Here is a 25,989-nt window from a genome sequence, read left to right as displayed (position 1 = left end):
TGGGAGATTGGAGCTTCTTGTGGAAAAGGATTATATGACAATGATTGTTTTAAAAACCTGTTAATAACAACAGAAACGGGCACCTGGGTGGCCCAGTCAGTTAAGCATCTGCCTTTGGCTCAGGTCATGATTCAGGGTCCTCGGCAGCCCCATTTTGGGCTCCCTTGCTCAGCAGGAACTCTGCTCCTCCCTCTCCCTTCCCTCCCCCACCCCCCCCACCCCCTGCCCCGGCTCATGCTCTCTCTCTCAAATAAATAAATAAAATCTTAAAAAACAACAACAACAACAAAAAACCCCCAAAAGAAACACTTGTTGCTTCATTATTCCATATTTTATTTTTTATGAACCAATTTTTGTTTGCTATTTTTCTTGTAGTATAGTATTTGTAGTGTTTAAAAGCATGAATTATTTTATTTTTTTAAAAAAATATTCATTTGAGAGAGAATGAGAGAGAGAGCATGAGGGGGGAGGGTCAGAGGGAGAAGCAGACTCCCTGCTGAGCAGGGAGCCGGATGCGGGACTCTATCCCAGGATCATGACCTGAGCCGAAGGCAGTCGCCCAACCAACTGAGCCACCCAGGCTCCCAAGAGCATGAACTCTTGATTCAGACTGGCCGGGTTAACCTTCATTTACCTTCCCTGTGTCTTAGTTTCCTCATTTGTGAAATGGGTTTATTACTAGTACCCACATCAGAGGCCTTTGTGATGATCAAATGAGATAATCCTTGAAAAGCATTTAAAACAGGGTCAGGCATATAGTAAAAACTCAGGAGGATTAACTGTTAGTTTTACATTTTAATTTTGTTGTATCCCTACATCTGCCTTTAAAGACATTTTAATTTTGTTGTATCCCTACATCTGCTAAAGACATTTTGTTTTTTGCTTAAGTACTTAGGACTTTCTGTTGATTATGTAACTGTGCTTCAGAAATTTAGAAATTGTATTTGACCCACTTCTGTTGTGGATGTGCACTGTCCACTATGGCCACTACTAGTTACTTGTGGCTTTTGAGCACTTGAAATGTGACTAGCCCAAACTGAGAGTATGGTAAGTGTAAAGTACAGATTTCAAAGGATTAGTATGAAAAAGAAGTAAATTATCTTATTAATAATTTTTTAGTATTATATGTTGAAATGATTTGGATGTGTTGGGTTGAATAAAATACATTGTTAAAATTAATTTCACTTGTTTCTTTTTTACTTTTAAATGTGGTTATGAGAAACTTTAAAACTCTCTATGTAGCTCAGATTTTATTCCTGTTGCACAGGGCTTTATAAACAACAAGAAAAATTTAGGAAATAACCTTAATTTAGAAAATAACCTACTTCATTCAAGTGCTTTTGTTTATATTATTACACAGTTCTTTCGGCTATATTATACAGATCTGTAGCCTGATCGTTTAGCTCTATGACCTATTTTTCATCATCACTTTTATTAAATCTGTCTTCTATTGATTTTTAAAGTACTTTGATTACATTAATCTCCCAAATTATAGGGAAAGGAAAAAAATGGCTTATAAACATCTTCATAGCTAACCACTGACTCTAGTAAAATGTTCTTGTAAGTTGGTAAAAACCCAAATACTTGTTGTACTGGGTAAATATATTTACTTTTAGCTGTTTAATGAAGTGAGAGACCTTGAGTTTTGTTTGGCAAAGATGACCTTTTATTAGGCAGTTTCATCAGGGGCTGGTGTTTGGTTGAGAATGATGGGAGTTTTTCCCTGTCTTGAAAGTTGTTTATGACTGGTAATTTTAATTGAGCATGTAATTCCAGAGACAGTGCTCTTGAGGTTATAATTATTTTCGGGATGTTAAATGGGAAAAAATTGGGAATATGGTGTTCTCTAGTTCACCATGTAATATTAACGACCTGTGACTTTGGAAAATAGTAGCAGAAAATATTACTGAGGATGTGTGTAACATTCTCTTTTGCAGATTTTTAGAGGCATATAGTTTTGCTTACCAGACAAATGGGGATAGATTATGTATAGGATAAAGAACGTTTCTTAGATGTTTTCAGGGAAACTAGAGTGATTGAGCCTGAAAATTTCTTTGAAGTGAGAGGAAACTTAAGAACTGTGTATTACTATTCTTTGATTATACTTGTTAAAAAATAATACTGATTTGTGCACCAAGACTATAAAAGAAACTGAATTTATCATTTTTGGGGATGAGAATTTAGATTAGTATTATTTTAAATTACCTAAGTAATTTAACCACATTCTCACTGAAAAAGGAGTAAACAATTCAGATGAAAATGTTTTATTCCCTCATCCATCCCTTTTGCCTTAGGTAGCTATATAAATAAAAACATATACACGCATCCATATATATAAATATGTCCATATACACACACACTTTATTTATTTGAGTGGCATTCTGTTATAAAATTTCTGTAGCTTGCTTTTTCATAACTTAATGTCTTTGACTCCCTCTTTCCCTCCCTTCCTTCTTTCCTCTCCTTGTCTCCCTCCTTGGCCCTTCCTCAGCTTCTGCCTCTTTGTTTCAATACAGAAAGATTCCTATCTCATTCTTTTAAACTTCTGTATGGAATTTAATAGTATGCATTCAGTTTTTTCATGTTCTTATTTTGGATATTGGATTATTGATGTGTGTACACACTTGTTTGTGCTTCATTGCAGTATAATGTATTTAACAATAAATGGGTGATTCACAATGAAGAATATCACTTAAAAGAGAATAGTATTTCTTGAGGTTCATTTTAAGAATGTAGTTTACCTGCCTATATTGGGAAGAATAGATAGGACTTCCACTTTCTGCTCCTGGGCACAGTGCTCTTATGAGGATTCCCCCCGCACCTCCACCAGCAGCATTTGTATTTTCCTTTTGACTTTTACTAATCTTATGGATCAAAGCACCACTAATAATATATTTTTTTTAACATGTGCTACTATTAAGTCAGGTCTTTTCCAGTTTTTAGACCCAGAAAAGGGGGACTTTACACTTACCTGTATTAAATTTCTTTCTGAAAGAAACTCTTACATCTTTTTTTTTCTTTTTTAAAGAAATTAAAAAAAAATTTTATTTAGAGAGAGCACGCACTAGTGCCCATGTGGTAGGGGGAGGGACAGAGGGAGAGGGAGAGAGAATCCCAAGCAGGCTCTGTGCCCAGTGCGGAGCCTGATGCTGGGCTCAATCTCACGACCCTGAGATCATGACCTGAGCCAAAATCAAGAGTTGGACGCTTAATCCACTTAGCCACCGAGGTGCCCTGAAGCTCTTACATTTTTATCTTTTTAGATTCCAGGCTTTTGTATCCTGATCCAGTCATTTATTTAACAATACTTAACAATATTTATTCAACAAACATCATGTGTTCACTGTATGTACATAATAGTGTACTGGATAATCTATGAGATAAAAGAATAAAGCATAGTCTTGTCTTTAGGGGCTTAGAGTTTATTGGGGAGATAAGTCTTTTATATAAAAATTACATAAGGAAAAAATTAACAGTGATAAAAATATCTTCTAAGGATATTGAGGCATGGGAGAGGTAACTTTCATTTTGGAGGTTCAGGAAATTTCCTGGTGGAGAGAAAAGTTTGAGATAAATGTGAAAGGTTTGGAAGAATTTAACATGGAGATTTAGGTACTGTGTGTACTAGAAAGAGAGAATAATGTGGGAGCTTGGAAATCAATAGTGCTATTTCATATGCATTATTCATTACTTTCTAACCTATTATGAAAGAGAAAATCTAAAAATTCAACTTAAAAACTTTTACAGATTTACATGATTAATACTACCTAGTATTGTAGCTCATATATATTTTTTTAATGAAGAAACTTTTTTTTTTTTTTTAAAGATTTTATTTATTTATTTGACAGAGAGATAGACAGAAGAGCACAAGCAGAGGGAGTGGCAGAGGGAGAGGGAGAAGCAGGCTCTGCACTGAGCAGGGAACCCGATGCGGGACTCGATCCCAGGACCCTGAGATCATGACCTGAGCCGAAGGCAGACGCTTAACCATCTGAGCCACCCAGGCGCCCGAAGAAACTTTTTTTTTTAAGATTTATTTATTTTAGTGGGAGAGAGCGTACATGTGAGTGGGGGCGGGGAGCAGAGGGAGAGGGAGAATCTGAAGCAGACCCCACGCTGAGCATGGAGCCCAATGTGGGGCTTCATTTCACCACCCTGAGATCATAACCTGAGCTGAAACCAAGAGTCGGATGCTTAACTGACTGAGCGACCCAGGTGCCCCGTAGCTCATGTTTTCTTTATGGTATCTTCTACAAAGGAGTCTCTTACTTAATTTGAAACACCTGTGTCCAGAGTGAAAGGGCGAATTCTACCATAATGATAAAATAAATTTCGTCTTGTATACTACTGTACATTTTTTTTTCAGAACACTTCTCCTGACTTCATGGAATGGAATAGCATTATTATATGGCTTCTGTTTCATACCCATCTCATTTGATCTTCAAATCTACCTAATACTAGGGGTGACTTATTATAGAAAGCTTAAGGAAGCAATTTTCAATCTAAAGTTGCACAGAGTTTTACTGTGCAGTATAGTTCTTTGGATGTTCCTCATGTACTTGTTTTTTCATATCCTCTGGTTTCATATCTTCTACAGATTTGATAAACATATCTTTGTATTTCTTTCCGAAGCATTGGTAAAATTATTTAGTATTAAGAGACACGTAAAGAAACCTTTTCCAAAATGGACATGATCTATTATCAGCACCTTGGATATAGCTTTTCTGTTTCTCATGAGTGGTTGTTCAGTTACTTACGGATCTTAATAACCACTGTTACTTATTTTGTATTTCTTCATTTTGCTATAAATCAGTGCTTCTCAGTCAAGGGTGACTTGCCTCTCAGCGAACCTTTGACAGTATCTGGAGACATTTTTGGTCATCACGGCTGGCAGGGGCAATGGCGTCTAGTTGGTAGAGGCTAGAGATGCTACTAAACATTGTATGGTGTGCAGGAGAGCTCCCTACAGAAGGATTATTTGGCTCAAAATGTCAGTAATGTAGAGGTTGAAAACCCTGCCTGACCCTATCAGAAGAGAATTTGGTGACTGTTTTGTTGAACTCCAGATAGCCCTTGTTTCTAGATTCATCTGCTAGTCCTATAACTTCTAGAATAAAGAAACTCTTAGGTCAGCGTAGTTTATTCCTGGTAATCTCCATCTTCTGTTGAATATTCCTTTTGACCTGCTTTTGATGTTACTGCATAGAATTGTCACCGAAACTTTCCTTTTCTGTAGTTCTGTGGTTGGGGATCTGCCTTTCTCTTTTTGGCAATGAGGATTCCATTTCTTGTTTCAATCTTTAGGGACTTCATCATTTTATAGATGATTCAAAGGTCACTGATACTGCTATAGCAATTTTATTCAGATTCACATTAACTGAAACATTTTTATAAGAGCTAGATACTTTCTTAAAATCTTTTTTGCCTAACAGTTTGTTCTTCAGGCCTCTTTTAATAGTGCATGTTATGAGACCTGAAAACAATTTTAAGTGGCATATGGAGCACCAGAGTCTCTGGAATGATTATTGAGGTTCTGAAGCATTTTTGAAAATGAACAGACTGTTCTTGTGACACATATTTTACTGTCAGGCACTTGTGAAACTATGAGAGACACAGGATTGTATTCCAGAATGCCAAGGAAATAGGATTATATTAGGAAAATAGAATTAAATACTAATAAAATAATATCCAGGTGATTTATACTTGGCTTTAATACTGAGACAGTTTTGTTAGCTCCTCTCCTGTGCGGGGAAGTGGAATGTGAATGGAAATGGGGAATTGCATTGCCGAACCACTCCCTTTACTCTTCGTGGTGAGTCAGGTTTCCTTCTGGTGCCTGTTTCATACCTAAGAATTATGAGGTGTGCGATGTACCTGTGTCCTACTGTCCAAACTGCCCCCCCCGCCCCCACCATCACTTTTCTTTTTCTGTGAGAGCCAGTAGAGATGGAGGCAAGGAAAGTAAGTGGTAAAATGTTCCACTTTCTCCTTCTGTGTTATGTTTTCTTAGTAATTGAAGCCAGCTGTGACTTTCCATGGACTGTTGTTACTCCCGCTCTGGTGGGGCCTCGGCACAACACAAGCCGGTACTTTGCCTCTTATTTATCATTCCTCGCCTCCCTAGGCCTCACAAATTATAAAATGGGTTTATTTAAAAGATACAGTGAACCCTGATTCTAAGAGGATTTATTGGTACTGAACCGTGAGCTCTCTTAATTTCTTGATTAAAGATGAGCAGTCTCAGAGGTTTTATTTAATTATACTGAAGTACAGAATATTAGATTCACCACATAAATGGTGCAAAGATGGTATGTTTAGTTTCTCTTCCATCTACTTAATTAACAAATACTTATTGAAGACTTGGCATATGTACGAACCTTTCTCTACTTCCAAAACCAAAATGACAGTTTGGGTTTTTGACCCAAGGACATAATGAAAAGGAACTTTGTAGGAAAAGGCTCTAAAAACTCAGATTCCCTTTTTAGTTTTTGAGTAGTTGTTGCTAAGTAAACTATTTTTAATCTCTGTAACCAGATCTCTCTAGCATGATCTCCATTAATTTGGTTTCTATGTGTTCCAGACTGAGGGAAAGAAAATCAGAATCCCAAACTCTCAGCAGGATGAGCTCCATAATTAGATTTTTTTTCCTTTTTGGCTTGTAAGTAGATTTCTGTATGGACCTGCACATTATTTTCTTTCTCTTTCATTTGTTATCCTTTCTAAATAAATGAATGTATCTAACTGAGAGTGGCAAAGCAATCTCCTCTCCTAGGCAATTCCTCTGCTGTATGTTGGATAATGCTAGTTTACTTGGTGATTGTTACCGCATTTGAGGTTATGTTGTATATAAATAAAAATAAATGGTGTTTTTATAAGGGGACAGATATCCTGGAGGGAGATTCTGAGTGTTCAATTGCCCATGATTTTCAACTAGCTCTAAGAAATTGGACTTAGATCTAGTTATCATTATTGTATTATAAGTTTCTGGGGAGAAGAGAACACAATTTGCCTTTGGCTTCTGACAGTGCAGGAACAAATATAGGCTCATTTAAAAATAAGAACAAATGTTAAAAAAGAAAAACAATCATAACTTTATCTGGAATGTTTCATTTCTGCACACTGTGTAAGATCGTAAAATATTTGTTTTACGTGAGGATGGTCACGGCAACACCTGTTACATGACTGTCTTCTGCAAGCAGCTGATTGCATTGTTCTTATCTTTGGTCTCTTTTGCCTTCTTTTTCCATAGTGTATTGATATAGCCTTTGAAATATGAAGGACTAAAGGAGTTTTAAGACAGCCAGTTCAGAAGTCACTGCTTTCTTCAGGTTTTCTGGTTTTCTAAGGCAAGATGACAGAATGCTTTCAGATATGTCTGCGACTTTATAGAACACCATATTTTTTTATATTCTCCTTAATGAAATCCTCTGTATTTATAAGAAATATCTCTATGCTTAGGATCATGAGTTTGCTTTTTTTGGTGTTAGTTTGCCCCATAACTGTAAGAAGTATGGGGGAGTGCATAAATCACGGAGTACTAAATAAGTGTCGAATCAAGCAAGCCAGTCTTTTTTTTCTCTTTTCACAACTGTATTTCACTCGAATTGCCCCTACTTTCCAAGGGGCCTGGAGAGCTATTTATTTAGTGGTTAGCAGAGAAAAAAGGGCCTTGTATGTAGTTTTAGCTCAGTACAGTATAAACATAGTTGAAATTTTATGCAGAACACTTCATATTTTTTTTAATTCGTGTGTAATTCCATTTTTACTCAGAAATTATGAAAATGCTTAAAAAATTATGTCTGTGTTTGGATTATAGTACATCTTTGGATCTATAGCTTGAAGACATTGTTAAGTTTAAATTCACTTATTCTAAGCCAAAAATTCAGAGAAAGGCTCTAATACCCTCCACTGTTTTTTTATTTTTTTAATTTTTTTATTGTGTTACGTTAGTCACCATACAGTACATCATTAGTTTTTGATGTTACGCTCCACTGTTATAAAGAGATCTCTAGGAGAGAAGGCTCATGAAAAAGAAGATCCCCTCTTAGGGGTGACATTTATACCTATAATGTTAAGGCTAACCTAAAAGAACAAAGTGATGTATTTTTTTTTTTCCAGCTTAATTTTACTGTTCCCAAAATATTTTTGAGCTTTGAAATATGGGATTAATTTTTAATGACTGCATAGATCCATTGTATGGCTAGACCACAATTTATATAGCTCTTCCCCAGTTTTGATTATTTCTGTTGCTTACATTTTCATGTTCCTAATAGTGTGATGAATGTGTTTATATACAAATATTTGTCAGTACTGATTATCTCCAAGAATTACTGGGCTAAAGGTTATGAACATCTTTAAGGCTCTATGTATATTTTGCCAAATTGCTTTCTGGAAATTCATACTAGTTTATGTTTTCATAATCAGTGTTTCTATTAGAACAAATATCACATTCTCACCAATATTCAGTATAATTAAAAAATCTATAAGACTATCCATAGATTCTCAAAATTATAGAAGGGAAAATCTTAAGAATTTGGTCCAGCATTTTGCAGAGGAGGACACTGAAGCCCAGGTAATTAAAATAGGGGTGCCTGACTGGCACAGTTGGTGGTGCGTGCGACTTTTGATCTTGGGGTTGTGAGTTTGAGCCCTGCGTTAGGTGTAGAGATTACTTAAAAATAAAAAGATCTTTAAAAAATAAAAATAGTAAGTTGAAGTCAGGTTAGAATTTTAATTTTCTGGCATTCTGGTTCAATGTTGTTTTCATTAGAGATTACTACTTTATTATTTATTGAATGTCTGTTAAAACATGGATAAGTGCTATACTGGGCACTTTGCTTTTAAAAAATCTAATCTTCGCAATAACCCAAATTGTGAATGGCTTGAAACTGTTTTAAGCATTTATACGGACGAGGACCAAAGGAAGAAATGAGGTCAGTCTTCAAATGGTCAATGTGAAAAAGGATGGATTAAGGAAAATAGATGGAATTCATAGGGGAGTATTTTGGTTTAATACAAGCAAGAACTTTTACTAAAGAGTACAGTAGTGCTAATCATTAAGAAAAGGGAGATCACATTGAATGACATTGCTGTGTGTTTGTCAGGAATGTGGAAAATGGAGTCCGTGCATTGGATAAGAGAGAGAACTAGTTGACTAAAGATAATGCATTATAAAGAATATGGTAGAGTACCTGGCAGGTAGTTTATTTTTTATTTATTTATTTTTTAAAGATTTTATTTATTTATTTGAGAGAGAGAGAATGAGAGACAGAGAGCATGAGAGGGAGGAGGGTCAGAGGGAGAAGCAGACTCCCTGCTGAGCAGGGAGCCCGATGCGGGACTCGATCCCAGGACTCCAGGATCATGACCTGAGCTGAAGGCAGTTGCTTAACCAACTGAGCCACCCAGGCGCCCTGGCAGGTAGTTTAATGCTCGATAATAATAACTATTATTAATAGCAATTAGATAAAAAGATACCATGAACTCTCTGAAGCTAGTGACAGAATAAGCAGAGATGCTGATAAATAATGAAAGAAGTAAACAAAGGAAGGTGGAAAGGAAGTAGAAAACTAAAGCCAAGCCTTTTCTGTCTCAGAAAGCCAAGGGGTCAGAAAGTTTCTAGGAGATAGTCAATTTGTTGTAAAATATTAGATCGAGGTTAACAAGAAAGAGAAGTGTAATATACAGATGAAAAATGAAAAATCACCCAAATCTATCCAGAGATATAAAAATTATTAACATTTTATTGATTCTTCTCAGGTCTTTGAATGTGAATTTAAAAGTATATCTATAAATATATATAGGTAGATACAAATGTGTCATTAACATTCTGTTAAGTCACCTGCTTTTATCACATAATAAACATATGAAGATGTCAGTAAATATGGATATACATTAAAATTTTCTGTTTCATAGAATTCCGTTATGTGGTTGAACATACAATAGATATTTTGGTTACTTGCTTTCTCATTGTATAAACACTATTCACTTGCCTCTGTGTTTGGTGCCACTGTCATAATTGAGGCTTTCTTTTTTGCCTAAACTGTGTTAGTCACGTAATTGTCCCTTCATCTTTTCTTGTCCTCCTGTAGGCTGTTCTCTATACTTTTGAGTGAACAAATGCTGTAATAAGCATTTTGGTTCATATATCTTTGTGTGCTTGGTCCTTTATTTTGTTTTGTTTAAATTCTTAGAAGTGGAATTGCTGGGTCCAGTTAAAAGGTATGCATATGTAAGGTTTCAATACATATTGCAAGATCTTCCCCCATAAAGATTTTTAAAAATTTACTATCATTGCCTGTTATGTATGTGAAGGTTCCATTTCCCTACACCCTTGCCAACAGTCTTTTATATGTAATAATCTTAGAAATTTTTGATCTCACTAAATTTCATGTTAGCCTATTACCTGTAAATATTTCCGAGATTGCTGGAGAAAGGGTTAAACTAGGGATTGCAAGTATCTCCAGTACCATTGTTCCCCTTTCTGAGCCTATACCAAATAGCAGTGATTCAGACAGGTAAAATATTTTAGATAATGAGGAAGTTCTTGAGTAATTAGAGAAGAACTGTAACAGAAGAACAGTGATTGACTTGGTCCATTTAGTTCTGGGGTTTTCTGTCATACTGCTTATAAGCATGGCTGGGTGTAGGGGAAATGGAATGTTACTGCTTTTGGCATTTTAAAGTGGGGGGACAAACTAGTAGAGAACTGTCATTTTGCAGAGACAATGTAATTTTGTTCTTTTATCGTTAAGGTAATCCCTCCTGCCCAGAAATAGAGTTGTTGAACTTAAACCATGTGAAAATTGTGAAATTTAATAAGCTCTCAGATAAGATTAGAAGCCTTATCTTATATACACTGGGATGTGTTTTTAATTTTGCACTTACTGCCTAAGGAGAAGTATTGATTGTCTATACTTAGCAGGTTCCGGTTTTGTGTTTGTTTTGTTTTGTTTTTAATTAAAGCCAGGATATCAGCAGTGTTGGTCTTGTTTTGAATCTTCTTTTAAGGGTACTTTGCATAATTTTTTTGACTGCTAAGTAGAATAGTTTGTTGGTGAACGCTACTGGTTTGGTTAGGCTTAGGCTACAGCTTAACTGAGTCTAGGGGTTTAAAATAAACCAGCCATAAATTAAAAATATTATTTGGGCTTCTGTAATACAACAGTTCATTATTTTGTTATCTTACAGAAAAGGAAAAGAGTTTCAGATTATATTCTTAATGGTTATTAGGATTATTAAGGGTGATTTTCCTGGCTGTTGTACTTAGGTGGGATGGTGATCATGTCACTTCTCCTTTGCAAAAACCATCTGAATCAGACACTTTTCCCCACATCTGGCAGAGACAGAGAAGGACTGATTGTCAGGTAGGGAGAACAGATATATGAGTGACTGAACCTAGTCTGCTGGCTGACTCTTGTTAACAGTGGTTAAACTGAAATCTGGTAAGTATATCTAACCGTGGATGTGCTTAGGAAGATTTATGAATGAATTTTTATTTTAAGCTTGAAGGTAGATTGACTATAGTTGAAGATAAATAAGACAAGTATGCTTTAATTAAAATCTTTTGGTTGCAGGTTAAAACCTGCTTACTGTAAAAAACCTAGCTTAATATAAGCAAAATGGAATTTGTTAGGCCACTGTCATATCTCACTATCATATCTCACTGAATGCAGGAATGAATCTTTAGTACCTTAGTTTATTAGTTCAGCAAACTGATCAAGGGTAAGATTGGCCCCCATCTTGATCAAGTGCCCACTCCTGGTTCAGTTGTTGGTGGCAAGGAGTATGGAGCCATCTTATAAATTTATCCATGATTATTGCAGGCCTTTGGAGGGTAGTATCAGGTGTAAATTCTTTGGGAATTTGTAGTGAACAATTCATTTGTAGTGAATTTGCTGTAAGTGATGGATTACTTTTTGTGTTTAGTAATCGGAAACCTGTAAGGGTTATGCTTTGTAAAGTTTATAGTTTCATTTTAACATAATAATTAGAAAATAAGACTAAATCCTTTTTGATTTTTACATATCTTAGGTACTTTCCTCTTTGAGATGACAGCCACATAGGAATAGCACAGTGCCTGGCAAATGCTTTTGGCTGAATGAGGGAGCACTTGAGAGGAAGTGACCACCAGATTTATGAAGCGCCCCTCTCCGGATCCCCAGTGACCTAGTCTTCACAATTGCCTTTTAGATTTTTCCTTTTATTGGATTTCTTTTGTTATTAGGCCAACACAGCTTTTTATCTTGTGAATCACTGAACCAAACAAAAAAAAAAGTATAGTTAGGCCCTTTTGAGGTACATTGTTGTATCTAAGCATTAGAAAGACTAGAAAGCTTCGAAAGACTTTTAAAACCAGATTAAATGGGAAATTTTTAGAAAGCTCAAATGTAACCAAACAAATGCTTAAAGTCTTAAACGAAGGGGTAGATATTGCTAGACAGTCCACCTTCATATATAGCTAGACTCTGACAACTTCTTGCCACCTCTGCAAATACCACCTAGTCCAAGGCGTCAGCATTTCTTCTAGAACAGCAGTATCTTTCAACATGGTCTTCCTGCATTCGCTTTTACCCCTTGACAGTGTGTTCTCTGAAGGACAGGACCTAAGTTGGATCACTTCCTACTCTGTTAAAAATTTTTCAGTGATTCCCTTTCTAAAATAGAACCTAACATTCTTTCCATGACCTAGAAAGTTCCCCATGATTTGGCCCCTTCCTCTGTCACCTTAACTCTAGTGCTGTAGCCCCTTCCTTGTGCTGCAGTCACAATGACCTCCAAGCGCACTCACATGAAGGCTTCTCCACTTGCAGTTTTCATTGCCTGAGGTATCCTTATTGCTTATCAAAGAGACTTTCCCTGATGACCGAAACTGAAAGAGCAGCCCTCATTGCTCTTTACTTCGTTCTTCCTGTTTTACTTTTTCTTTATAGCAGTTACAACTTGACAGCATATATTTGTTTACTTCTGTATCTGTTTCCTCTTCTGGACTCCAAGCTTCACGAGGTCAGGGATTTTGTCTTTTTTATTCACTGCTATGTCCTTAGTGTCGGTGGGTGCTCTGTAAATATTTGTCAAATACATGAGTAAATAAATAGACTTGTGTACTCTGGGTGCTAATTGGCAGAAATTGTTTATTACATCTGTGGTATTGGTAAATGTGAGGATGAGTTGAATTCAGGAGATAGGAAGAAAAGAAATCATTCTATAGCTCTGGTATGCCTTTTATAAAGCTGGTGGAAGTGGTTGCTTTATATAATTAGAATCGATGTTTTATCATAGTATTTTTTTTTATTGTTATGTTAATCCCCATACATTACATCATTAGTTTTAGATATAGTGTTCCATGATTCATTGTTTGTGCATAACACCCAGTGCTCCATGCAGAATGTGTTATCATAGTATTTGGTTATATTCCATTTAAGATGAAGAAGATGACTTCATGTGTAAGAAGGCAGCCTCTAAATCAAAAGAGAATGGAGGATCTACAAATAGTTATCTTGGAGCGTCAAACATGAAAAAGATTGAAGAAAACACTAAGACCAAGAATAAACCTTTATCACCAATAAAACTTACCCCCACGTCAGTGCTTGATTATTTTGGAACTGGAAGTGTCCAGAGATCAGATAAGAAGATGGTAGCAAGCAAAAGAAAAGAGGTGAGTGTTCTACATGCAAGCAAGAATGTTCATGATTTGTACCCATTCACTGTTACATTAATAAGAGAAATTTGGATGTTAAAAATAGGTCAACATATTTTATTAACAAAAATAATTTTCCTGTGATTATGGATAAAACATATTGCCATCATTTTAGAGGATGAGGAAGTTAAAATATTGCACATGTAATATTCTTTTTAAGATTTTATTTATTTATTTGACAGAGAGCACAATCAGGGGGAGCAGCAAGCAGAGGGAGAGGGAGAAGCAGACTCCCCACTGAGCAGGGAGCCTGATATGGAGCTGGATCCTAGGACCCTAGGATCATGACCTGAGCCAAGGGCAGACGCTTAACTGACTGAGCCCAGGCGCCCCTGCACATTTAATTTTTTTTGTATTTGGAAGTGGGAAAAGATAATTTAAATCATAAGGATAAATTATAATTCTTAGAATTTAAATACTCAGAATACAAGCTCACTTTACCATTGACCTCAGCCAGACTGAACTGGACAGTAAGCTTGTTCCCAAATGAGGTCATAAGTATATAACTTACAAATCGGGCTTACCTATTATACTTTTGACCCTTTTACTTTGGCTGATGTTGGACTTACTATTTTCTGGGCATTTAGGAAACAAATACAGATAAATTATAGTGAAAGTATAAAAGACTGAGACTTCTTTTCTGTTTACATACTCTCCCCATGATCTCATCCAGTTAGTAATCGGAAACCTGCCCAATGGTGTATGTTTGTTGATTTCATTAGTGCCTCCATAGGACAAATGTAACCATTCACACATACTGGTTTGCCAATATTCTGGACTATTTCTGAAGCCAAGATGTTGGTCTACAGGTCTTTTTGGGTGTACTTCTTTTGAACATTTCAATAGATTCAAGTGAGAACCATCTGTTTGTAGGATATTTGTTCATTAGGAAATTGGATATGGTCAAGGAGTAGCTGTGAACATAACTTCCGGCTGGTGTGCGCTGAGACTATTTTATAGCATAAACTTATCTCTCATTGGTGTATTTAGTTAGCTGCAGTCAAGAAAAAGCACCTGATTTTTAACTTAAGGTTTATGCTGATCTTGCTTGATTTTCTTTGAAATACAGCCTTCACAAAATGCAGATGATTCCAGATTAAATGATGAAGTCATCGCCAAGCAGTTGCAACTTGATGAGGATGCAGAGGTACTGGCATTTTGTTTAAGTATCATTAACAACTTGATGTTGTGCCTTGCTATTTAGTCTACTCAGGCAGGGGCGCCTGGGTGGCTCCGTCATTAAGCGTCTGCCTTCGGCTCAGGTCATGATCCCAGGGTCCTGGGATCGAGAGCCCCACATCGGGCTCCCTGCTCAGCGGGAAGCCTGCTTCTCCCTCTCCCACTCGCCCTGCTTGTGTTCCCTCTCTCGCTGTTTCTCTCTCTGTCAAATAAATAAAAATCTTAAAAAAAAAAAAGTCTACTCAGGCAAACAATCAGGATGTTCTAGTTTAATTTTGGAATGACTGTCATTATAAGAGTTGTGTGGGAACACTACATCAAAAACTAATGATGTATGGTGACTAACATAACATAATAAAATAAAATTTAAAAAAAAGTTGTGTGTAAAATAAGTTAAAATCTAATATATAAAAATCTAAATTTATGTAAAAGATAAGTGATCAGAGCAGGGAATAATTATTTAAAGATTTATTATTAGATTTCTTTGAATGGAAGCCTTCTTTAGTATAGTTAAAATAATTTAATTTGGGCATATCCATTTTCTTTTCACTGTGGGCAATTTCAGTCCACTCATGTGGCTGTAAGTTCTGTGTATATGCTGATGATCCCTAAGTCTGTTCCAGTTCAGAGTGCTCTCTTGAGAGGTAAACCTGTTATATTCATTCAACAAATACTGAGCCCTGAGTGCGTGGCACAGTTCTAGCTAGGTGTTAAGGATACTGCAATTAAAAAATATGTCAGGTCAGTATAACTGCTGTGAAGACAAGTAAAGGGATAGATAATTTTGGGGGTGATTAGTGGGGTTATGAGTGTTCTATTTTAAATAGAGGGGTTAGAAAGGCCCCACTGATGAAGTGACACTGGGGAACAAAATGAAATGATAATGGTGAGCCATGGGGCTGACTACCTGGAGGAAGATTTCCTCTAAACCGAAAAGCAAGTGAATTTGGAAATCCTGTAAGTCATGACAAGTCTCTGGAACCTACCAAAAGTACTTGGAATGGTAAGGATTTTGGATTTTAGTCTCTGTGAGATGAGCAGCCATTGGAATGGTTGACTACAGAAGTGACATGATTTGATGGATCTTAAAAGAAAATTATTCTGGCTGCTGGGAGGCTAATAAACCCCATGGGTGGGGCAAAATCAAAAGCAGATTAGTTTGGAGACTGCTACGGTTGGGTAGGTGAGAGAAGATGTTGGCTTGTACCTGGGTGATAATGGAAGGGATAGTGCAAAGCAGTCGTAATCTGTATGTGCTTTGAAGGTGCAGCCTTCCAGTTGCTGCTGACAGATTGCGTGTAAGGTGGGAGGGAACGAGAAGATGCAAAGATGACTCCGTGGTTTTTGGCTTGAGCAACCGGATGAATGGTGATATCATTTATTAAAATGAACACTGGTACAAAGAAGAGAATTCTGTTTTGGACGTGTTAAGTTTGAGATGTCTAATAGGTTTCTAAATGGAGATGCAGAGTAGGTGTTTGGATAGAGGAATCTGGAGCTGGGTGCAAGGGGGAGGGTGCGGAGTGGGGGGAGGTCTAAACTGAAGATGTATATTTGGGGATCATTAGCATTTGAATGGTACTTGAAACCAGTGTAACTGGATGAGATCACGGAGAGAGTATGTAAACAGAAAAGAAGTCTCAGAATTGAACTGTAGGGTACTATTAACATGTAGAGGTCAGGAAGAAGAATATGATCCAACGAAGGAGATTTAAGAAAGTGACTAGTGAAGTAGGAAAATGAGGAAAGCTTGGTATTTTCTGGAAGCCAAATGAAAAATGTTTCAAGGAGGAGTGTTCGTCTCTGTCAGAGGCTCCAGACCTTGATACCTGATGCCTGAACCCCCTTCCTGTTTATTAGCTTAAGTGTCACTCTCTCATACTTTCTTTTTTTTTTTTTTTAAAGATTTTATTTATTTGACAGAGAGACAGCGAGAGCAGGAACACAAGCAGTGGGAGTGGGAGAGGGAGAAGCAGGCCCCCCGCGGAGCAGGGAGCCCGATGTGGGGCTCGATCCCAGGACCCCAGGATCATGACCCGAGCCGAAGGCAGACGCTTAACGACTGAGCCACCCAGGCGCCCCTCTCTCATACTTTCTAAACTATATTAGAAACCCCTCCTACATACTGTGTTGTACCCCGTTTTTTATTTTTTATATTTTTTTTAATAATTCAATTGTCTTTATTTGGAGTCATTCAGGGTGGTTTCAAGGACCTTTAGAAGTCCATAGAGGAGTTTGGGGGTGGGGGGGTGGCATCTCCGTGAAACTGCGTGCAAAATTTTGCATGCTGTGCATCCCATACACTCGAAAAGAATCAGCTGGAAAAACAGACTAGAAAGAAGCAGCAAGTAATTGTTATAAGTCTACATTTGCATAAAACTTGTATTTCAGCATTTATGTTGCTTGACTTCTTTGAACACCTTCACTGAGCAGTAGCCTGAAAAGCTAGAGATCCTTTCATCAGAAAAATGCACAGTACGCAAAATTTATATTTTTATAATTAAAATAAAAGTTCTCAATGTTGTCTTTGCTTTCCTTTATTAAGTAAAATTATTTAAAAGTCTGTGTGTTAGAACTCCATGATGGTCTGCTTATATTGTCTGTGTGTTTTGGTTTCCTTCAAGTCATTTTGCTCCTTACGTACCTGTTATTTCTGATTGAGTTCTGGACATTGTACATAACAAATTTGTAGAGAGAATTGGAGGCTCTAGATGTTGTTATATTTCATCATAGGAGATTTGTTTTTGCTTCTGACAGCACAGCTGGATGCATCAGCAAACTAAGATAACCTTGTTTTAATTAGAGATTGTTGATTTGAAGCTGGGTTTTAGTTTATGAAGGGCTTATCTCTCTAGGTTACCTCTCTATCTATCTGTATTATCTACTTATTTATTTTTTTTAATTTTTTTTATTGTTATGTTAATCCCCATACATTACATTATTAGTTTTAGATGTAGTGTTCCATGATTCATTGTTTGTGCATAACACCCAGTGCTCCATGCAGAACGTGCCCTCTTTAATACCCATCACCAGGCTAACGCATCCTCCCCCCCCTCCCCTCTAGAACCCTCAGTTTGTTTTTCAGAGTCCATCGTCTCTCATGGTTTGTCTACCCCTCCGATTTCCCCCCTTCATTCTTCCCTTCCTGCTATCTTCTTTTTTTTTTTCTTAACATATATTGCATTATTTGTTTCATAGCTACAGATCTGAGATTCAACAGTCTTGCACAATTCACAGCGCTTACCAGAGCACATACGCTCCCCAGTGTCTATTACCCAGTCAGCCCATCCCTCCCACCCCACCCCCCACTCCAGCAACCCTCAGTTTGTTTCCTGAGATTAAGAATTCCTCATATCAGTGAGGTCATATGATACATGTCTTTCTCCGATTGACTTATTTCACTCAGCATAATACCCTCCAGTTCCATCCACGTCGTTGCAAATGGCAAGATCTCATTCCTTTTGATGGCTGCATAATATTCCATTGTATATATATACCACATCTTCTTTATCCATTCATCTGTCGATGGACATCTTGGCTCTTTCCACAGTTTGGCTATTGTGGACATTGCTGCTATAAACATCAGGGTGCACGTACCCCTTCGGATCCCTGCTTTTGTATCTTTGGGGTAAATACCCAGTAGTGCAATTGCTGGATCGTATGGTAGCTCTATTTTCAACTTTTTGAGGAACCTCCATACTGTTTTCCAGAGAGCCTGCACCAGCTTGCATTCCCACCAACAGTGTAGGAGGATTCCCCTTTCTCCGCATCCCCGCCAACATCTGTCATTTCCTGACTTGTTAATTTTAGCCATTCTGACTGGTGTGAGGTGGTATCTCATTGAGGTTTTGATTTGGATTTCCCTGATGCCAAGCGATGTTGAGCACTTTTTCATGTGTCTGTTAGCCATTTGGATGTCTTCTTTGGACAAATGTCTGTTCATGTCTTCTGCCCATTTCTTGATTGGATTCTTTGTTCTTTGGGTGTTGAGTTTGATAAGTTCTTTATAGATTTTGGATACTAGCCCTTTATCTGATATGTCATTTGCAAATATCTTCTCCCATTCTGTCAGTTGTCTTTTGGTTTTGTTGACTGTTTCCTTTGCTTTGCAAAAGCTTTTTATCTTGATGAAGTCCCAATAGTTCATTTTTGCCCTTGCTTCCCTTGCCTTTGGCGATGTTTCTAGGAAGAAGTTGCTGCGGCTGAGGTTGAAGAGGTTGCTGCCTGTGTTCTCCTTTAGGATTTTGATGGACTCCTGTCTCACATTGAGGTCTTTCAACCATTTTGAGTCTATTTTTGTGTATGGTGTAAGGAAATGGTCCAGTTTCATTCTTCTGCATGTGGCTATCCAGTTTTCCCAACACCATTTGTTGAAGAGACTGTCTTTTTTCCATTGGACATTCTTTCCTGCTTTGTCAAAGATTAGTTGACCATATAGTTGAGGGTCCATTTCTGGGCTCTCTATTCTGTTCCATTGATTGATGTGTCTGTTTTTGTGCCAATACCATACTGTCTTGATGCTGACAGCTTTGTAATAGAGCTGGAAGTCTAGAATTGTGATGCCGCCAGCTTTGCTTTTCTTTTTCAACATTCCTCTGGCTATTCGGGGTCTTTTCTGGTTCCATACAACTTTTAGGATTATTTGTTCCATTTCTTTGAAAAAAGTGGATGGTATTTTGATGGGGATTGCATTGAATGTGTAGATTGCTCTAGGTAGCATTGACATCTTCACAATATTTGTTCTTCCAATCCATGAGCATGGAACGTTTTTCCATTTCTTTGTGTCTTCCTCAATTTCTTTCATGAGTATTTTATAGTTTTCTGAGTACAGATCCTTTGCCTCTTTGGTTAGATTTATGCCTAGGTATCTTATGGTTTTGGGTGCAATTGTAAATGGGATCGACTCCTTAATTTCTCTTTCTTCTGTCTTGTTGGTGTATAGGAATGCCACTGACTTCTGTGCATTGATTTTATATCCTGCCACTTTACTGAATTCCTGTATGAGTTCTAGCAGTTTTGGGGTGGAGTCTTTGGGGTTTTCCACATAAAGTATCATATCATCTGCAAAGAGTGAGAGTTTGACTTCTTCTTTGCCGATTTGGATGCCTTTGATTTCTTTTTGTTGTCTGATTGCTGTGGCTAGGACTTCTAATACTATGTTGAATAGCAGTGGTGATAGTGGACATCCCTGCCGCGTTCCTGACCTTAGGGGGAAAGCTCTCAATTTTTCCCCATTGAGAATGATATTCGCTGTAGGTTTTTCATAGATGGCTTTTATGATATTGAGGTATGTACCCTCTATGCCTATACTCTGAAGAGTTTTGATCAAGAAAGGATGCTGTACTTTGTTAAATGCTTTTTCTGCATCTATTGAGACGATCATATGGTTCTTGTTCTTTCTTTTGTTAATGTATTGTATCACGTTGATTGATTTGCGGATGTTGAACCAACCTTGCAGCCCAGGGATAAATTCCACTTGGTCGTGGTGAATAATCCTTTTAATGTACTGTTGGATCCTATTGGCTAGTATTTTGGTGAGAATTTTTGCATCCATGTTCATCAGGGATATTGGTCTGTAATTCTCCTTTTTGATGGGGTCTTTGTCTGGTTTTGGGATCAAGGTAATGGTGGCCTCATAAAATGAGTTTGGAAGTTTCCCTTCCATTTCTATTTTTTGGAATAGTTTCAGAAGAATAGGTATTAATTCTTCTTGAAATGTTTGGTAGAATTCCCCTGGGAAGCCATCTGGTCCTGGGCTTTTGTTTGTTGGGAGATTTTTGATGACTGCTTCAATTTCCTTAGTAGTTATAGGTCTGTTCAGGTTTTCTGTTTCTTCCTGGTTCAGTTTTGGTAGTTGATGCACCTCTAGGAATGCATCCATTTCTTCCAGGTTATCTAATTTGCTGGCATAGAGTTGCTCATAATATGTTCTTATAATTGTTTATATTTCTTTGGTGTTGGTTGTGATCTCTCCTCTTTCATTCATGATTTTATTTCTTTGGGTCATTTCTCTTTTCTTTTTGATAAGTCTGGCCAGGGGTTTATCAATCTTGTTAATTCTTTCAAAGAACCAGCTCCTAGTTTCGTTGATCTGTTCTACTGTTCTTTTAGTTTCTATTTCATTGATTTCTGCTCTGATCTTTATTATTTCTCTTCTCCTGCTGGGTTTAGGCTTTATTTGCTGTTCTTTCTCCAGCTCCTTTAGGACTAGGGTTAGGTTGTGTCCTTGAGAACTTTCTTGTTTCTTGAGAAAGGCTTGTATTGCTATATACTTTCCTCTTTGGACTGCCTTTGCTGCATCCCAAAGATTTTGAACAGTTGTGTTTTCATTTTCATTGGTTTCCACGAATTTTTTTAATTCTTCTTTAATTTCCTGGTTGACCCATTCGTTCTTTAGTAGGATGCTCTTTAGCCTCCATGTATTTGAGTTCTTTCTGACTTTCCTCTTGTGATTGAGTTCTAGTTTCAAAGCATTGTGGTCTGAAAATAGGCAGGGAATGATCCCAATCTTTTGTGTACCCCGTTTTTTAACATTTATTGTAATTGCTGTTTATGTGTCTCCCTACATGTAGGCTCTAAGCTCCACCCACCCAGGCTGTTTGTTTCACTCAACCTTTGTGACATCAGTGCTTATTTTAGTCCTTTGCATAGAAAAGGCTCTTACTAAATATTGTGAGAAAACAGTATTCCAGTTTTCTGAAATATATCTGATCACATTTTATTACTTTAGTAGTTTGTAGTTTGTGTTTTCAAAATCTTTTCCATCTTATTTGATTACACTGAATTACATAAACTATAATGTCATAATTACCAATAATGAATTTCTGATGAGAGTATTTACATTTCTTCTGTTCTGGCTTCTCAGATCCTTTTTTACTAGAAGTATACTACATAGTGTGAAATTTGGGGAAAAGATCCTTTTTTACTAGAAGTATACTACATAGTGTGAAATTTGGGGAAAATGGTGTAGAGTTCAACCAGAAATTCTTGCAGGGCAATTGGAGGTTTAGAGTTTGAAGGACCTTTCGATGATGAAGATCTTTCATATTGTTTTTAGCATTAGATGTGTAGTTCAGTTACTAAGTATAAGGCAACAGAGAATGTATTGATGTGCATCTGTCCAGCTTGCTTATGGTTCTGTGTAGCTCGAGTTCATTTTAGAAAAAATAAGAAAAGGCTTGGTTACTGTGTTCTCATCAGGTATATGCCAATTTCCAAGCCTTTTCTTTTGGACTGGATGGATCTGGAGGTTCTTTCCTTTGTTTGAATAATATAAGGAGGCTTTTGTTTGATGTTACTTTAAGCCATTTTATCAGGGGCATAACACCAGTTAGTTTGTAAATGAGAAATATATTCCACTGCTACACATTCTTTCCTGGAAAAGCTCCCATTTTGCTGCAAATAAAAACACTAGAAATAACAACAAAGTAATTAGAATATCTGTGTGTTATATTAGCATGTTAGGAAAACTTCTGATATGATGACTTAAGTTTTCAGAACAGTCAGAACAGATACATTTGAATTAGTAATTGAAAATTAGAGTTTGATGATTGTAAGTGATATTTATATTTGTATATATATTGTGTGCAAAGAAAATATATAGTGTTCTTGATTTCTTAGATTTACTTTTTTTGTGCCCTTCAGACTGTTTTTCTTTTAGGGTGAGATTCTTTTCAGAGCTCTTTGTAGAGTTCAAAATAAATAGAAATAAGAGATCTATAAATGTTGTATTGGAACCGTTAAGAATTTGAACTTTATAAGTGAGAAATGTGACTTTAAAATACATTCAGTTTGTCTATTGCACCTGTAAAATTAGAAATAAATGTTCTGAAATCTAATTTGGCTTAATGAAGCAAACCTGTGATACTGAACTATTAATATTAAGTAGAAGAATGTCATACTTACTTTCTGGAAAATGTTTTTTCCAGTTTCTTCTAAGTATCATGACTCAAACATTTAAAAACTTTCATTTACAAAAAGAAAGAAAGCAACTTACTCTGTTGGTACTTTTTACAGCTGGAGAGACAACTACATGAAGATGAAGAGTTTGCCAGAACGTTAGCCATGCTGGATGAAGAACCCAAGACCAAAAAGGTGGCGTTTCACCAGGCTGTTTGTTTGCACTCTGAATATACACTGCAGATCAGTGTTCCCTTTCATACCTGTGTATTCGAGGCTCTGGAGATACAACCATGAGTCACTCTTCTAGAAAGAAGCTAAATTATTTTAATTTATAAAAATGTTTTTGGAGAAGCTTATCGAGAAACTTCTTCTTGCTAAAGGAAGGTTGATCGGGCCAAAGCCAACCAGAACCCTTCTTCACAAAACAATGAATTGTAACTTTTACTTATTCTCTGTCACAAATGGGTTCTTATGTACTTGATCTCCAAAAAGTTAGCCTTGTTTCCATTGAATCATATTCTATTAATATTGTCCATATCAATATCTATTTTAAAAGATTTTACAGAAGGTGGGTATAAGACAATAAGGAGTTGGGGGGACTTTGTCATTTGAAAAGCCTTACTCCCCTGAAAGGCATTCAGATTATAATTACTAAAAAAAGTATACTGTGTTATGTATCCTGATTTATGACCTCTTTGTAAAATGGAGATTTGAGGGAGCAGTGGAGAGAGTGGATTTTTTTTTCCTCTTGAGAAAGGTGCTCTATTAAGCTTTAGATTGTTATTTTAATTTAGTCTTTTGGGTTTAGATTTTAGTTTTCAGCTGCATAATATAATTTGAGAATTGAGATGAAAGAAACAGAAGCAAGTCTTCCATTCTGACAAGTTGGGAACAACTGTGATAATTTTTTATAGATGTATTTTTTATAACCTTTCAACAGTTTCCTCATCTGTAAAGTTAAAACGTAAGAAAAAATGCTTCGTTTTGCCAGAAATTGTATGGATGAATGAATGAAAATTTATTGTATTGTCTTCTTGCTTTGGAAGGTGACCCTTAATCTTAGAATTAAAACTTAATTAAATTAAAACTTTGGTCAATTTTAACAACATATTTTGTGGTAGTAGTTTTCCTATTACTTGTCACATTTGACACTTCAAATTTTCTTAGGCTCGGAAGGACCCAAGAGAGAGAGAAGCGTTTTCATCTGTCCAAGCCAATTTAAGTAAAGCAGAAAAACATAAATCTCCTCATAAAGGTAATACTAACAGAGAAAAGTAACCTGGAATATTTACAGAAGAAAATTCATGATAACCTGTTTAAACATTCTATTAAAAAATTGCCTTGTATTGTTAGGTAGACATTATTTCATAGGGATATTGAAACATGTTCTTCTTCGATACTTTGAAAGCTATATTTGGATATTAGCTGGTGTTGAATGCCTGTCTACTCTATGAGTGTTGTAAAAAATATATTTAAGTTCTTGGTTTCATGTTAATGTTAGTTTCCAAGTGTAGTGCAACATGTGGGCTTCAGTATATGATGATGGCAAAGGACTAGATGTTTCGAGCTCATAGAATTGACTTGTAGTTGTCCAGGTCATCTGAATCTCTCCTGCTGATTGTAGGTTTTATTTTTTACTGGTCCTGATAATCTAAGCATCTGCTAATATAGATGGTCTTAATCCTATAGGTAAATTCATTCATATAGTCTTGAAATTGCAGGATTTGGGCTTTCAGACTATATTATAAACACAGAAATTAAAAAAAAATTATTTATTTATTTAAAAAATTATTTATTTATTTGAGTGAGAGAGTGTGTGTGCTCAGGTAAGCAGGGGAAGGGAGAGGGAGAAAGTCTGAAGCAGAAAGTCTGTGCTGAGCAGGGAGTCTGATGCAGGCCTTGATCTCATGACCCTGAGATCATGACCTGAGCTGAAACCAAGAGTTGGACGCTTAACTGACTGAGCTACCCAGGTGCCCCTACAAACACAGATTTTTTATGTTGACATTCACTCAGTAAGTTTTCTCTGTAAGTTTCAGATCATTGAAGTTTATCTGTGGAATAAAGGCCATGTCCTTAGATGTAGTTTACTATATCATTTGAAGTGATGAGTCATTTATATTTATTTATTTTGGTGGGGGGGAGGGGCAGAAGGAGAGAGAGAATCTTAAGCAGGCCCCATGCCCAATGAGGAGCCTGATATGGGGCTTGATCTTACAACCCTGAGATCCTGACCTGAGCTGAAATCAAGAGGTGGATGCTTAACTGATGCCCATAAGTCATTCATAGGTGCCCCATAAGTCATTTATATTTAAAAAGTTATAACAGGAACCCCATAAGTCATTTATAATCAAAAAGACAGATCCTTTAATTTGAACTGGTTATACAAAAATGTATAAATGTATAGTTTTTTAAAATAATGTTCTGTGTAAAGAACTAAAATCTTAATGTGAATGTTAAGAAATCACGATATGACATTGTGTGCTACTAAGATTATTCAGTTGAAAATGAAAAAAAATCTCGATTTGGGGGTATCATTTTTTCCCAAAACAACAGTCATAATCTTTTCTTTCTTCCTAGTAAAAACAGAACAATTTTCAGATGACAGAAAGAACTGCAGTCCCAAGAAGCAAACTAAATGTGAAAGTTTGATAGGATCTCAGCAACATTTGAAGTCATCCCCTCACAAAATAGGAGAAGCTTCTCCAAAAACCAGTTCCAAGGTAGCCCTTTTGAAAAAAAAGGGAGAGAGTTCTTATAAAGAAACAGAGCCTGTGGCTTCAAAAAGAAAAGAAAATGCTGTTGAATTAAAAGGACAGACAAAAACTCCTAAGAAACCCAAAAGTTCTCCAGCTAAAAAAGAGGTAGAAATTTTCTAAAAGTATATCATTTGGGGGCTATGTGTTGGTTTGGGTTTGGCTGTTCTCAAGTTTTATTTTTGGCTGTATAAATCATTACAGTACTTTTAAGCTATCTGACTTAGATGCTGTTGCAGAATATAGCTTATTAATATAGCTATATTAACCAATATTTATTATTGCGTGTATTGGATATTGCACTAATACATATGGTATCTCATGTAATCTTCACAACAACCCTGTAAGATGACTTACTTTTATTATTCAATTTTTAATGATGAGGAAACAGGCTGATGAAAGAGTTAAGTAACTTTTCCAAGACCATGCAGCTAGTAAGTAGCAGAGCCAACT

At 36.5% G+C, this 25,989-nt stretch overlaps 1 protein-coding gene across 6 annotated transcripts in view; it reads left to right on the top strand.

Moving 5' to 3' along the window:
- Positions 1 to 25,989, top strand: part of RFC1 (replication factor C subunit 1) — an 84,587-nt gene that overhangs the window by 33,334 nt on the left and 25,264 nt on the right. For 5 of the 6 annotated variants that reach the window (XM_036112238.2, XM_036112198.2, XM_036112210.2 and 2 more), the window contains 5 exons: positions 13,425 to 13,657; positions 14,769 to 14,846; positions 22,895 to 22,972; positions 23,948 to 24,035; positions 25,361 to 25,644. In XM_036112238.2, the coding sequence (XP_035968131.1) occupies positions 13,425 to 13,657; positions 14,769 to 14,846; positions 22,895 to 22,972; positions 23,948 to 24,035; positions 25,361 to 25,644 (761 nt within the window). The remainder of the gene's footprint in view (positions 1 to 13,424; positions 13,658 to 14,768; positions 14,847 to 22,894; positions 22,973 to 23,947; positions 24,036 to 25,360; positions 25,645 to 25,989) is intronic. The other variant, XM_036112227.2, reaches the window with a different exon arrangement.

Source organism: Halichoerus grypus, chromosome 3 (genome assembly GCF_964656455.1).
Source record: "Halichoerus grypus chromosome 3, mHalGry1.hap1.1, whole genome shotgun sequence".
Classification (NCBI taxonomy): domain Eukaryota; kingdom Metazoa; phylum Chordata; class Mammalia; order Carnivora; family Phocidae; genus Halichoerus; species Halichoerus grypus.
The sequence above is the reverse complement of the archived record's forward strand: the minus strand, read 5'-3'. Positions and strand labels throughout refer to the sequence as shown.